The following is a 16176-nucleotide window of genomic DNA, read 5'->3' as shown; positions in this document are numbered from 1 at the left end:
ATTTTGCCTGGTGACTGTTTTTTGAGGAGCAGCAAACTTGCAACTTTAGCTATATGAGGGCAGGGTGGTGTAAAATCAAAGATGTACTTCACAGACCTTCAGTTTCTGAGGACTGTTCCTCACAGGCTAGGCTCATGCCTCGAGGATGGAAAACTCACGCTGCAGCTTTACGGGCTCATGTGGGATTCATTCTTGCCAGTTGACATGTGCTCCCTGTGCTTCTCTATCCTTTGTCCAGGATGTGGCCTTCCCAGAGATGGCATTCACAGCTGAAGCAAGAAGCAAGAAATGTTAGATCTACATCTGCATCTGTGCTTCCATGTACTTCTTTTTTTTCTATCATTTCTTCATTTGGTGGCGGCGGTACCTCGGCTTAGCAGCTAAGCCAGGATCTTATTGATTTATCGTATGTGTCATATTACACCAATGACATTCTCGCACCTGTTCCCTAAATTCAATCATGTAACTCGAAAGAATGTTCTTAGTATCACTATTCCACACTGGATTTTTTAAATCAGGTCTTCAAATATTCATTCTTTCTTACAACCCCAAGTGTTGTTTTTCAGCAGAAAGCGGACAGAGCAGTGGGCAGTTTCAGGGAAGACCTTCAGAGGTTTGGTCTCAGTGGCAGAGTCAACATCACAATCAACAGAGCGGAGAGCAGCACTCACACCAGCAGGCTGGGCAAGCTGAAGTTTTTCAGGTAAAATGCATTTTATTTACGTACACAACATTGGAATGCTTTGGCTAGCTAGGAGACTGATATGCTAACTGGATTTTCAAGCACTGTTAACCATGCTTTGACAATCTTGTATGAAGTTTGTGTGCGTTTATTTTAGTTCGTTTTATGTTTGCTGTTGCAGTGTTCAATTTTCACTGTGTTTCTGCCCAGTAATTGCAGCTAACACTTCCGCCCACCACTGACTGGCATGCCTGTCGAGGACTAACAGAACTTTCATGTTTTACCAGAAAAACCCCACAGAAAGTGTCATGATAGCCCATTGTCTGGCAACCAAAGAACACACTAAACCAAGAGTATGGTTGAGCTTCACTCCAGCCCAGATGCACCTGGCCGTGCTCTTCTCTCAACATTAATTTAAAAAACACAAAAAATCATATTATATATATTGTGCAAAATTGCAGTCAATGAGGGATGAAATCAAACGATACAGACACATTTTTCCATTCTCCATCATAGGATTTTCTTTGATATTCATACACAATGGATTGTCTTTCATGGGGTTCAGTAGTCGTAAGCGCTAAATTGGGTTACCCATGTGCAGTTTCCTGGGGCACTAGTTCAAAGAAAGTATATTTAGTTTTCGCTTTTCATTAGATATGCTATATCTTATTTATTGTGAAATATTTTAACAATGTATAAAAAAGGTACATTGGCAAGCTATGCTTATTTTCTTTAAAATCTAAAGCCACTTTATAAAAATATGAATGTCACCAGGGGAACTAGGTGACAAGAAAAAAAGCTATTTTACCAACCTTTTTTAGGTCTCACCTAGGCAGCGCTTGCTCTGTCTCTTCAAGACATGCTGTATTCAGGATATGGGCATAAAGCTCTGCCTACTTTCCGTCCATCTTTTTAATTGGCTCCTGTCCCTGTCCTTTGTAAATAGTGACTTTTCATTGGTCAATAGGCTTTAGTAGCCCCTCCTTAGTACCGCCTTGTCTCTTCATGTAACCTCCCATGTGGACACCCACTGTTGCATGTGTTATTACTCCCTAGGTTTTAATTACACCCTGAAGTCACTATTTTCTTACAAGGCTTCAGGCAAGACACACACTTGGTCCTAAGCTAGGCTGGCAGTGGTTACTTTGCTTACTAGTACATCTCATATTATATGAGACCATCTACAAATTTCCCTTCATCAGCTCCACACAGAGTACAACCTAATCTAAAATTAATGTAATGAAGAAAACTTTTCTAGTAGACACGAAGGAAAGTTTAAATTCTATTAAGGACTCGGAGGCCAGGATTATGCTTTGCTTTCTTTATTTTCCAACACCAGCAGTTTTAACATTTACAGAAAAAACTCTTTCCCAAGAACCATAGGGAAAGGACAGTCCGAAAGGTCAGCCAATCAGCATCTACACATGTCCTGAGGGTCCGGGGATTGCTGGGATACATCCTCTTTCTTGCCTGCGAACCATCATCTGTTAACGAATTCCATTAGTCCATTTTAGGAGTTTCCGATGCTGAAAGAAGTGAAAGGATATCGAATGAAACCAAACTTAATTACCATAGGAATCACAAAAGGCATAGTCCGGATTAGAGTTAATATCATGAAAGGAAAACACAAGAACAACTAAACTGTCAGTCCAAGTAAAGTAAAACCCTTAAGCACAAGGAAGGAAAACGATACGTATACCTTACAGAGTGCTGATCCATAGACTAGGGTGGGAAAAAGTGACTGAATCCTCAGGAACTATTGGTGGGAATAATCCTCGCCTCAAAGTCCTTAATAGAATTGAAACTTTCCTTCGTGTCTACTAGGAAATTTTTCATTCTATGGCAGGACCGGAGGCAAGGATTATGCTTGTTCAAAGCTTGTCCACCACCAGGGAAGCCATGTCAATGCTCGGTTTAAAAAATAATCTTTTAAATATTGAGTCTGATGACCAGTTGGTGGCATTGATAATATCCTCGAGGAGTGCCCCGTGGGAAGAGGCTTTGGAGGCCATTGCTCCTCTCAAGGAATGGGCACCGAAGTGCGAAATGTCAATGCTTGCTTCCTGCATGACCCATCTGATCCATCTTGCAATGTGGGAGGAGACACAGCCTTGAAGGGTTTCCTGATTGATATCAGCAGTTGGTTTACGCCATGAGGTCGATATTCATCCGTCATGCCCTCATAAGCCTTGAGGCAGCGCACCACACACAACTTAGGTTGTTTGTCATAAGCCGGGTACGAGATTACCCCAGAATCTGCCTTAGTGCGGCGTGAAATATGAAAAGTGACCCCCTGGGGGGTAAAAATTCTACTGAGGAGATCGAGGGCTCTCACAACATGAGACCCTCCGGAATGAGACCAAGCAGAGGAGCATGGCTAACTTTGCCAAAAAGCTCCTTGCAAGACAGATATCTATTAGAAGGCCAGGACTTAAAGAGATATGACACTTTGTTAACGTCACATAATTGTGAGTATTTAGGCAAAAGAGGCAGGGATAAGCGAATGCCTCTCTTTAACTTACAGACAAAAGGGTGTTCCCCTACTGTGATACCTTGCACCGGGTCGTGGTCCGCCGGGATCGCTGATCTGTAAAAATTAATGGTGCGGTAGGCCAAGCCCTCTGTGGCCAGGGAAGCCAGAAAATTCAAGACGTTGACCACTTCGCACCCCATGGGATCCTGATCTCGGCTAAGGCACCAACCCACCCATTTGGACCAAGCCGAACGGTATTGTTTGTTGGTACCGTCAGCCCATACAGCTGCCAAGATGTCCTGAGCTTCTCCCTATAAGCCCCGGAGTCTCCAACGTTGCAGGAAATCCGCCAAGCCATGAGGGGCATCCGATTCTGTAGGACCAACGGGTGAGGCCCTCCCGGGGACCACAAAGAATCGTCGACTCAGGAGGGGGGGTAGAAGGATTGGAGAATCCCAAGAAAGTTACAGAAGAACTGGAAACCATACTTGTGACCTCCAATAAGGTGTGATCAACACTCCCTTTGCCTGCTGTCGGGGAACCTGCGCCAAAAGGCGATTGATCATGGCAAACAGGGGAAAGGCGTACCCTGTCTCCAGCAACCAATCCTGAAGGAAGGCGTCCGTGACCGCCGTTAGTTGGTCCGGCTTCCAACTGAAGAACTTGGGATGCTGATGGTCCAGACGAGAGGCAAAGAGATCCACTGAGAAGTGGCCCCAAAGGGCATGGAGTCTCCGGAAGACCCTGGGATCCAATTGCCCTAGGCTCACATCCGACCATTCTCAGGAGTACCAGTCCGCTACTACATTTGACGCTCCCAGAAGATACCCTGCTGTTACCGAGACGCTGTTTGCCAGGCAAAAGGACCAAAACTCCTTGGCCATGTCCGCGAGCACCTTGGATTTCGTGCCCCCTAGGTGATTTATGTAGCAAACAGCCGACACGTTGTCCATCTTGAGAAGGACATGAGAGCATATTTTGTCTTTCGTCCAGCCCTTGATGTCGAAAGAACTGGTCAAAAGCTCCAAGCAATTGATATGAAGCCGCTGTTCGTCTGTGGACCATTTTCCTCCTGCCGGACCTACTGGCGTCCGACTCTATAACGATGTCCAGAGCCAAGCCGAAAATGGCCCTCACATTCCAGGTGTCCATGTGGTCCAGCCACCATTGCATTTCCAACCTCACCACTTTTGTGAGCGGAACGAGCTCTGGGTATTGCAAACCCTTCCTGAGGTGAGGGGCCTTCAGCCGTTGGAGGGCTCTGTAGTGAAGAGGCCCCGGGAAGATGGCCTGTATGAAGGAGGATAGAAGACCCACCACCCTAGCTACCTGCCAGAGAGAGATAGTGGAGCGGGCCAGGGTGCGCCTGAGTTCTCGAAGAGTTTTGGATATCTTTATTGGAGAGGGAGAGACAACGTCTTCTTGACAGAGTCTATAGCGAATCCCTAAGAGGGATTTCTTCCCGTTAATGACAAAGCCTAGGCTTTGTAAAAGATGTACAGCAGTCAGAAGCTGCTCTGTAAGCAGGGCTGGGGATTGAGCCAGCAGGAGGATTTCGTCGAGATAAATCAGGAGGCGGAAGCCTCGGGCTCTGCGGTATTCCACCACCGGCTTGAGCACCTTGGTGAAGCATCAAAAAGCGGAGGAGAGGCCGATAGGCAGTGCGGTGAACTCGTAAACCTGCCCTTGCCACTGAAACTGAAGGAACCTGCGATTCGGGGAGAAAATTGGGATGGAAAGATAAGCATCCTTCAGGTCGAGGGGCACTATTCAGTCGTTTGGACGCAGGAGGTCGCGCAGCAGGTGGATTCCCTCTATTTTGAAATGGTGGTACACCAACCAGCTGTTGAACTCCTTCAGATTGATACCCGGGTGTTGACCCCTGTCCGTTTTGTCTACCAAGAAGATGTTGCTCACGAAACCGTTCGGGTGGAGGGTGGAGCACACTACCTCCCCTTTGCGGTGGAGATCGTGAACCTCTTCGTCCACCAGAGCAGTCTGAGCAGACATGAATACCAGGGGTCTTGGCCGAGAGTCCGGTTTCGGGGTCCCGTAGAACTCTCTATGAAACCCTCTGGTCTGAAGAACCCATGAATGGAGGTAATGGCCTCCCAATTGTGAGAGAATAAAGCTAGTCTGCCCCCCACTAGTAAATGGGCTTAAGGGGAGAGACTAACCTGCTTGGTGTTGGAAGTGGCCTCTGCCTTGGCTGTTTCTTCGAGATTTTAAGAATTCTTGCTTGGGCTGGTCATTCTCCTTCTTGAAGCCTTTGTTAGGGGCCTGTGTGTAGAAGCGGTCGGTAGAGCGCCCCCAGCCACGACCGACCCCGACAAAAACCTTTGGGTGAAACACTCTTTTAATGGAGGCTTGCGTCTTGTCCAAGGTGGTGAAGGTGGTGACAAACTTCTTTGAGTGGACATCAACCTTCTGTGGTGTTCTCTTCACCAAAAAGAGAGACGGCTGTGCAGAACAGGACTGTGTTGAGGTGAATAGTCCTCTGCATAAAGATCTGCTGCGCACTGGCCCAGGAGTCAACCATGAAAGGTTTGAGAGCCCATTACACTAGAACCAAGGCTGCTACCACCATGTTGGCACGCAGAGTGCCTGTTCTTGACATCTGCCAGGCTCCGACGTGGGTGTCAGTGCACACATTCATGGAGTACTGCTTTCTTAAGAGTCCAGTCTGCCGAAAGGGCATTTCTCCAACTCAGTCCTGCAAGACTTTTGGGTCTGAGTCCACTATACACACACTCCACCTGGGGAGGGTAGTACACTGGAATCTGTTCCAAGGTGAGGAAACTGCAGGCCTAAGCACCTATGAGAGGAACATGATACTTATCCAGTATTATGGGTGTCTTTCATAGATTCACATGCCTGAATCATTCCCCGTCGTCGAGACGGGAGTCTCCGGTACATAGAAAAGTAATGTCTTATAGACATACATAGAGAATAGTAGGCCTAAAGGCCTCACCTTAGTAACATATCCATGTCCTTTTGTAAAAAGGACCAAACTCTAGAGAAGAGCCAATCAGCTATCACCTCCCTCTAGAACCTTCCTGGCAGGAGCCTCAGTTCCTCAGATTTTCTACCGCACGTTGTGCTAAGGGAGTCTCCTCTGCTCAGATTCTGTGTTTTTTCACTTCATTAAATGACTTTGTTGTCAAGGATTCTTTTCTACTATGGATTATCTTCAAATACATTCTTTAAAGAAGGTCTGGTACAGGCCAAAGACTACAAGGTATGTCGCACTTTCTCAAGTAAGTTTTTGAGAGATTGTGAAGGGTGATTTTTAATATGGTGTCAAACACTAAGACCAGAAAGGAGGTTTTTTATTTTCTCCAGTGACCGTGATGAGGCGTTATCCTCAACGTCTAGGAGACCTCAAAAGAGAAGAGAATCTCCTCAGACTCATTCCTCAGGGGAACATCCTGAGAAGGCCCTCAAAAAGACCACTCATGGGTCTTCTGGGCGCAGTTCTTAAAAATCTCCTCACTCTGTGGATAAGGAGAGTAAAGGACTTGCTTTTGGAGAAAAATCATGTAAAAAAAGACGACTTCTGAGCCGTCAAAATCACCTCCTCTGGTCATAGGACCCTTCAGGAAGGCGTCTTCTATTCCTCCTGAGGTAAAGACTAAGAAGCCAACATCGTCAACAGGATCGTCGACAAAGAAACCATCATCATTGCCTATTACAGCCTCTTCGTCTACGATGGCCTCGTCTACGATGGCCTCGTCTACGATGGCCTCATCTACGATGGCCTCATCTACGATGGCCTCATCTACGATGGCCTCGTCTACGATGGCCTCGTCTACGATGGCTCGTCGACGATGGCTCGTCTACGATGGCTCGTCGCCGATGGATCGTCGCCGATGGCTCGTCGCCGATGGCTCGTCTACGACGGCTCGTCTATGACGGCTCGTCGACGATGGCTCGTCGACGACGGCTCGTCGACGATGACCTGTTTACGGCGTCGACGACTGCCTCATCTACGATGGACTCGTCTACGATGGCCTCATCTACGATGGATACGTCTACGATGGCTCATCTACAATGGCTCATCTACAATGGCTCATCTACAATGGCTCGTCTACGACGGCTCGTCGGCGACGACGGCCTCGTCTATGACGGCCTGTTTACGGCGTCGACGATGGCCTCGTCTACGATGGCCTCGTCTACGATGGCCTCATCTACGATGGCTTGTCTACGATGGCTCGTCTACGACTGTGTCGTCGTCGACGGCCTCGTCTATGACTGCTCGTCTACAACTGCCTGTCTACGGCGTCGATGATGGCCTAGTCTACAATGGCCTTGTCTACCATGGCCTCGTCTACGATGGCCTCATCTACGATTGCTCCTCTACGATGGCTCGTCATCAACGGCCTCGTCTATGACTGCTCATCTACGACGGCATAGTCTATGACGCCGATCTCGACGAGGGGGACGAGGGAAATTCCGACAATTTTGGAATCTCTTATAATGTGGTAGAGAGGGCTGCTCAACGTTTTAAGATCTCAATGGTCTCTCAAGAACAGGTCTGCTTCTTGTATGACTTCACAGAACCTCTCAAGAGGGCAGTAAGGTCAATACCGATTATCGATTACCTATAGTCAGAAGGGGTAAAGGTCATGCAGAACCCCTCCTCTGTATCACCAGTGATCCCTCAGTTGGATAAGAAGTATAGGGTGCCAGATACAGCACCCGCGTGTTTAACAGGGCATCCTAAGCCGGACTCCGTGGTGACACAGGCGGCCCAGAAGACCTCCAGGAATCCTTCGGCCCCTTTGTCGCTTCCTCCTGGTAAGGAGGTAAGAAGAGTGGACAACATTGGGAACAGGTTTTCCTCAATATCGGCAATGACGGTAAAGGCCGCGAACGCCCTAGCGCTCTTGGGACGCTATAATAGGCAATTGTGGGCACACATAGCCCCATAGCTGTCGGAATTGCCAGATTCATCCAAAGAGGAAGTAGAGGATTCTGCTAGATGATGAAGCATCGACGTTAGAAACTATAGACTGCGCGATGGATATCGCTATGACAGGGTTCCGCCAGTTGGCTGGAGCAGCAGTCTTGCGGCTCCAAGGATGGCTAAAGGCAACCTCTTTCCGTCCTGAGGTGCAAACAAAGATTTTGGACATGCCATATGTTAGCCAGTTATTATTTGGCACGAAAAATTGAGGAAGCAGACACTGCGAGACCTTTGGGCACTCTTCAGTATAAGAACCAGTTCTGTAGTAGAAATAGAGGAAGAGGACAGTCTTCCTACAGAGGAAATTATTAATACAGGTCTTCCTGCCCTTCAGGCCAGAGTAGACCGCAATACCAACAGCGCCAACAACAGCAAAACAAGCAATCCTCTTTTGGGAGGTCGTCCTTTCAAGGTACAGGCCAGCGGAAATAACAAAAATCTATGGCTGCTTCTATGAGAGATCTCGATTATGCTGCAGAAAGGAGCAATAGAGAGAGTACCTCCATCTCAGAAAGGAAAAGGGTTTTATTCTTGCTTCTTTTGATCCAGAAAAAAGACAAGAAGTGGAGACCAATCTTGGACCTTAGGGCCCTCAACAAATTCCTAAGAAGTAGTCGTTTCGCATGGTAACGATCCAGGAGGTCTTGCAACTACTGTAACAGCAGGATTTTAGGGCGTCCCTAGACATACAGGACGCTTACTTCCATATCCCAATTCACAGGAATCACAAAAAGGTACTTGCGATTTGCAGTAGCAGCCAGACACTTGCAGTTTCGCGTTCTCCCCTTCGGGCTCAAGTCTGCACCGCGCATATTCACGAAATGTCGTACCCCGGTGGCGGCATATCTCAGACAGTGCCATCACCAAGTCTTTCCGTATCTGAATGACTGGCTGGTCAGGACTCCATCCTTAGAAGACGCGTCCAGGTCTTCCAACGCCTGTTTAAAGCTTTTCGATTGCTATGGTCTCACCCTCAATCAGGAAAAATCGGTCCTACAACCTTCTCAGTGCATCAGTTTCCTAGGTGCAACCCTGGACACACTGTCAGCAAAAGCTTTCCCATCCAGAGAGAGGATGTACAAGCCCCTTGCACTAGCTGCTATAGTAGCCTCGAAGAAAGTCTTGACAGTCCGTCTCTTCAAATCCCTCCTGGGGATGATGTCAGCGTGTATCCTCCTGATTCCTCACTGTCGACTACGAATGAGGAATCTACAGGAGGCGCTCTTGAAGCAGTGGGTCCAATGCACAGGGTCATTCGATGACCACATAAAAGTGAATCCTCAGATGGTCGGAGCCCTGCAATGGTGGATGTCATCTCAAAACCTCTCTCAAGGCTTGTCATTCCTGCTTCCGGCTGCTCCTCATGTTGTCACAACAGGTTCCTCCTTGGAAGGCTGGGGAGCTTTTCTGCAAGAGCTACAGATAAGCGGGTAGTGGTCTCCTATGGAGAAGAAACTACATATCAATCTGCTCGAACTGCGGGCAGTCTTCCTGGCCCTTCAAGCTTTCCTGCCAAGAATAAAACATTCCCTGGTGCTCATCCGGACAGACAACACCACGACTAAGCACTACCTCAACAAAGAGGGAGGGACACGCTCGCTGACACACTATCGCGAGTTGCAAAAAATAATCTGGAATTGGCTCATACTCCACAATATAACCCTAAGAGCGGAATATGTCCCAGGCACGGACAATGTGCTCTCCGACGTGTTGAGCAGGTAGAAAACATTGTCACACGAGTGGGAGCTAGATCAACAAATTATCGACCAGATCTTCTCCAGATGGGGCACGCCGCAAATCGATCTATTTGCGACGACAATGAACGCCAAATGCCCACACTTCGCAAGTTGGCATCCCCAGTCAGGGTCTCTAGGGAATGCATCTTCCATCGTTGCGTACGCCATTCCCGATGCTTCCCAGAGTCCTCAGGAAAATTTAGGTGGAGCCTTGTACTCTAATTTTAATAGCCCCAACTTGGCCGAGGCAACATTGGTTCACAGAGCTCCACCGTCTATCCCTGGAGCCGCCGGTCCACCTGCGGCAGTATCTATCTCTGCTTACAATGAACAACAATAAAGTTTAACATCCAGAACTGAAGTCTCTCAGGTTAGTCGCCTGGCTCCTGAGTTCAGAGAGTTCCACAATCTGAATATTCCACAAGACTGTAGACATTCTTGCCAGAGCAAGGACGGATAGCACGACCAAGACGTATTCCCTGAAATGGAAGCGCTTTTGTGTTTGGTGTGCAGATCACGGGATTCGGCCTTTCTCCACATCACCGGAGCAAATATTACCTTATCTATTACATCTGGCACAGTCGGGCCTAGCCCACTCCTCCATTAAAGTACACTTAGCAGTAATATCTCGTTATAAAGAACTTCCAACGAGTCCATCGCTCTGGTCAAGCGGGTTGATTAAGCAATTTCTAAAACGATTATACAGATCTTTCCCGCCAGTAAGGATGTTGCCACCTGCCTGGCATCTCGATGTGGTTCTTAACCAGCTCATGAAACATCCGTTCAAACCAGTACACAGAACTGACCTAAAGTATGCCTCGTGGAAATCAGCACTCCTCCTGACGCTCACATCTGCAAGGGGGGTCAGTGAGCTACAGGCGTTTTCAATCCAGGATCTTTTTCTACAGTTTAATAACGACAGAGTAATCCTGAGAACCAATGCTAGGTTTATCTCAAAAGTCCCGTCGGACTTCCACCTAAATGAACCTGTAGTTCTGCGTTCCTTCTTTCCGAACCCAAGCACGGCAGCTGAGAGATCGCTGCTTTCTTTGGATCTCAAGCGATGCTTGAAGTTTGCACGGACAAAACGAAAACATTATCATAGCTTACAGCAGACCTAGGAAAGGTCTACCACTTGCCAAGCAGAGCATCTCCAGATGGATTTCTGCAGCCATTGCTTTCTGTCATGACCAAGCTGGACAGCCATTGCATTCCAAAGTGAGAGCGCACTCCACGAGAGCCATGTCCACTTCTTTAGCTCTCTTTGCAGGGGTGCCAGTCATTGACATTTGCAGGGCGGCAACATGGAAGTCGCCGCATACATTCACTAGGCACTACTGCCTGGATACGGAGCTGATGAATGATACAGCAGTGAGACAATCAGTGTTACGCCATCTTTTCAGTAAGGTAAGCCTTCCTCCGTCCCTCCATCCTACTCTGGTGTGCACATTTCTTTAGTAATACTAATTGTGGAGGTCTAATGATGGTTCATGCTCGCATGATGTGTCTTATCTAAGGATTTGTATATGCTGTTCCATCAGAAATGTGCACTCTGCATTGCTTGCTACTCTGATTCAGGCATGTGAATCTATGAAAGACACCCATAATACTGGATGAGAAATGCGTTACTTACCTGTAACTGCAGTTATCCAGAATTGGTGTCTTTCATAGATTCACATGCAACCCTCTCGCCTCCCCTGAAAGGACTCACCTAACTCTCTCAGTGTCACGCCTACTTAGCTTAGTGCGTATGAAAATCTGAGGAACTGAGGCTCCTGCCAGGAAGGTTCTAGAGGGAGGTGATAGCTGATTGGCTCTTCTCTAGAGTTTGGTCCTTTTTACAAAAGGACATGGATATGTTACTAAGGTGCGGCCTTTAGGCCTACTATTCTCTATGTATGTCTATAAGACATTACTTTTCTATGTACCGGAGACTCCCGTCTCGACGACGGGGAATGATTCAGGAATGTGAATCTATGAAAGGCACCAATACTGGATAACTGCAGTTACAGGTAAGTAACGCATTTCTTTCCCTTGGTGACACACTCTCTGGTGGATACTCCAATTTAGAATTTCCTTACCACCCTTCCACCTTCCTATTCTGCGGTGTGGCCTCTTTTAAGCATATAACAATGTCCAAAGTTATTATTCAGCACTCTGTTACCAACAATTGTTTGCGCTCAATGTCTGAGGGCATGGAAATGGTAAAGATAAAAAACAGACATCAGCTGTTGAGGGGTGCTTATATGCGGCTCCACTCCACTATGTCTGGGGTGGTGTCAAGTCAGCACATAACCATACGATACAACCTAATGGCGCACAGGAGCTGCGCCGTGAAAACATTTTCCGGAGCCAGCCTGGTGCCTCTTTTTTGAAGGTGAGGACTCTACGGTTATCTTGAGTATCCACTAGACAGAACATTAGCAAAGATAAGTTACTTCTTCTTTTTTGCATTTAATTATAGTATTTATGGACCTTTTAAATCTATTTGTGATGTCTGGTCATTCTGCACCTTTTCCAGTTTTGCTAAATAAAGTTCGGGACAGACTTAGTACCTAGGCCTGTAATAAAATGAACACAGCAATGGAGGGGCCAAAGAGAAGGGAAAAGGAGTAAAGCAGTAAGGCCAAAATGATACAGAGATCATCAGGTATGCTGTAGGGGATGAGGATCAGAGACATGAGGAAGAAATGAGTGGCCCTAGAAATATGAAGCAGTTAATGGCAAAGGGAACAAATACATTTATATTTCAAGCATGATGGTTAAACTGAGGACCCAGCACTGGGAACAGTGGGACAGCGAGATCTGGCATATATTGGGGGATAGAACACAGTACAGGGGTCCCTAGAGAGGGAGAGTGTGGATATATACTTGAATACTTGGTGTTTAGCAAGTACCTTGGAAGGTAGATTGGCTTGTGGAAGGTGATAAATGTAGGGATTATTATTTTTCATAATCCGGTTGTTGTGTTGAGAGAATTGATGTAGCTCTTCATGCTTTGGGAGTAGTGTTTACTTATTTAGATTTCTCATCTTGTGAAAGTCCTTAATGCTTGCATCTCAGATCTCAAGTGTTATTGTCTGTGGGATCTTATCTCTGAGAATAACCATGTGTGTTTTTCTTTTCATAATCGATCTAGGATATGTTACCGATGCCTGGAGATCCAACGCAAGGAAGTGGAAATTATAACATTGAAGACTTTGCAGACCTTGGAATGTTTCCACCGTTTTCGGAATAACTTTGTCAGGATCAGTTTTCTGGAAATAGCATTCTCTGTCCCTGGCTGTGCTTACCATGATGGTCGTCATGTGAGCAAGTACCAGAAATCAAAAGACATTGCTGAATTCCAGGAGAAAACTTGGTCCTTGATCTTGTCTCATACATGTTCTCATCGTGTCCAGAGCAGGAGAGAATGAATCATCACTGTGAAAACCACCACATTTTGAAACGAATGTGACTAATTCTCAAACTACATTTTCAGGTTGATTTGATTTTAAAAGTCAGATGCTTCTGTCAAAATTAAATGAAACGAACAAGTTGTGTAATATGGGTGCTGCCACTACCAGACCAGCGCAAATGATCTAATGCTTTGTAGGATAGTACTCCAGCTGCAGAGATCAAGCTTCTTCCTTGTTCTTCTCCAAAGTTTTTTTTAAGCAGGATAACATCTAACCCCATATTTGATATTGCAGTATGACTGACCAGTTCACAAAGTAACTTTTCATTTGATCAAGCTTTATCTTTAAAGTGTAAGTTGCCCTCTCCCTGTGGATGGAGATGCATAATGCAGGTGCTTTTTATGTTGCACCGCTGGTAAAACATCATGCTCTTAGAACTGGTTCTAGGACTGGCTCTAGGTCCTCTGTTCACAATGGGGACCTTTATCTCACAACTGTTCTCAGTGTGCCTGTTCAAGGGGCACAGACTAGAGATCATTCCATGGGACATTGCCTATCTTGTGATCCTCTCTACACTGTCAGCTTTGGGATATCTATTGAATTGTTGCAAAAGATCCCAAGCCTGCCTACTCTGTGAGGTTTCAGAAGCTACAGTGCCATTCCAGACTGCATGCTCACAGTGCCTGCCCTCCCAACCCTGCTAAAAATTCCAGATCTAGAGACCCTTCTGAGTGTGCCTGTTCAGGTCATCCCTCTAACATTCCCAGCAGTACAGACTTTTAGTGACTGTACCAGCAAAGGAATACTGATCAGAGGTACATCCCTGGAGATAAGGCCCATATTGGAGAATTAGGGACCTAGCCCATAATGCCAGCCCTGAAAAAAGCTGCCCATGGTGCTTGTCCATACTCTTGAGTGCTCACTATGGTGTGCCAACACACCCAGCCATTGGGCCAATACCGATAGTCCTAGTTCTGGAGACCCTTTTCACACTCTTAGTCCCCTTACTCAGCTGGCCATACATTTTATTATTCCTGTGCTTGAGACACTTCTGTAAATTGCAGTGCATGAATCTTTGCTGGTATTTCCCCTTACACAAGCCCTGGGACAATTGCAGTGCCTGGAATACAGAGTTAGGTCTGAAGTTGCCAACCCTGGAGGCCTTGCTGTCAGCACCAGCACTGGAGACAGGACTCAGAGCACCAGTCCAGGTGGCTCTGGCCACCCTAACTGCCATATGGACTTAACACACATTACCAGACATAGAGATCCTGCTATTACTAAGACTAATGTATTGAAAAAAATCCTTATCAAGCTAAGTTAATAGCATCATTATTTTTATGATTAAAAGTATTATTTATTAAACCTCTCAAATTATGTAAAATAATTTGCAAGTTGTGCTACATACATCTACTAATTATTATTTATAATTAGAATATACAGTATTTTGAAAGCAGAGATGGTAGAAAAGGATTGGCATGTCTGGTAAAAAAAGGACACAGTAGCATGTTATCTTGGAGGGAAGGTAGTTGAATGCCAATATATAGAAAAACAAGCAGGAATTTGCAGAACATTGGAAAAGTGCAAGACTTCTGTGTTTTTGATGCGACGTAACAGGTGTTTCCAAGTGCCTTGTACATGCAGTCCCGACTAGCAGTGTAAAACAAAGAAAATATGTTGCAGCCTCTCTTTCTCATGTTGTATATCGGGGATGACTGTCCACCATAACACATTGTTTTTGGACCCAGAAGGCCTGCTTTGGCAATTTGTTTCTCCGTTATCCCACCGGTGTAGCCCGATCCCAGGGCAGCTTCTACACTCCGTTCTTTTACTTTGCAGCCTGCATCTGAGACCCAAAATTCCTCCTTCATCTTGTGTATGGCTTTGCACTGGCTTAACCCATTGACCGAAGACTTGGGATATCATATGGGGAACAGCTACTATTTTCTATATACTTGTATCCTTTCAGGGTGTCTCTGCACATAAGATGGTTCTAACCCTATGCTCAACTTTCTGATATTAGTTGGAGGAGAGGAAAGAAAATATTGTCTCCGTAGTGCACGGTACAATTTTGAATTGAGTTTGCACGTGGGAGACAGACGTTTTTTTAAAAAAAAAGACTACATTGTGCAAGGGCATGAAAGCTACTCTGCATATACTTGGCTTGCAGGCCAAATCTGAAAATGGCAGAGACACTGTAGAAAGTGATGGAGCATAGTTGAGGACCTGAGTGCTGTGCCATGAGGCACTGCGTCAGAACGTTTGAGAATCTTTTGTGTTGTCTCACTGGCACAATGGAGTGCCAAATGCACTACTAGGCGAACACATTAATACTTGTACAGTGTGCAATTACTACCATTCACTAATAGACAGCAGAAGGACCCTCGGAACTAAACTTGCAAATTTTCTCAGTTTGCAACTCTGTAGCAGCTCTGCTGTGTTTGCTCCCTTTCCTTGAGACCTTCCATGTAGATACACTCATAGAAATAAGCAAATGCTTAGAGAGGGTAACCGAAATGTCACCACACTAATGCACTCATTACAAGTTGCCTGCGACGTCAGAATACCGCACTGGGATTTACAAGTTTTCTGTTATTTCAGGGCCTGAAATTATAGGGTCCTCAAACTCTGGACCCAATAATTCTTGGCTCTGTAACTTGGTAGAAGCGACTGGTGCTGCGGGTCTCTGCTTTATGCAGCCTGCAACTACTCTCATACTTAGCATGGGAGTAGCAGAAAAAGCTCCCTCCAGCTGAAGTGTAATAAGATCCTGTCCTCCTGTGACCTGAATACCCTTTCAGGACTAAGAAAAAGGCTTACTCAACATTTGCCACCTGCTACAAGCAGGTGCTACATGTGTGAGGATTTGGACCCATTTTTTCCCAGAAGGGGGGAAAAGGAATGAATTGGTCCTTGTGTTC

At 46.2% G+C, this 16176-nt stretch overlaps 1 protein-coding gene across 2 annotated transcripts in view; it reads left to right on the top strand.

The window, feature by feature from the left end:
• The window catches only part of ARNT2 (aryl hydrocarbon receptor nuclear translocator 2), a 677642-nt gene extending 663686 nt beyond the window's left edge, over positions 1 to 13956 (top strand). Inside the window, exons 19-20 of one of the 2 annotated variants that reach the window (XM_078682932.1) lie at positions 570 to 703; positions 12997 to 13956. In XM_078682932.1, the coding sequence (XP_078539058.1) occupies positions 570 to 703; positions 12997 to 13095 (233 nt within the window). In that variant the 3' untranslated portion in view covers positions 13096 to 13956. Of the gene's footprint in view, positions 1 to 566; positions 704 to 12996 lie in introns of both variants that reach the window. The other variant, XM_078682933.1, reaches the window with a different exon arrangement.
• Positions 13957 to 16176: the final 2220 nt, after the last annotated feature.

The sequence above is a fragment of the Lissotriton helveticus genome, chromosome 3_1, assembly GCF_964261635.1.
Source record: "Lissotriton helveticus chromosome 3_1, aLisHel1.1, whole genome shotgun sequence".
Taxonomy (NCBI): domain Eukaryota; kingdom Metazoa; phylum Chordata; class Amphibia; order Caudata; family Salamandridae; genus Lissotriton; species Lissotriton helveticus.
This window is presented reverse-complemented; position numbering and strand designations above follow the sequence as displayed.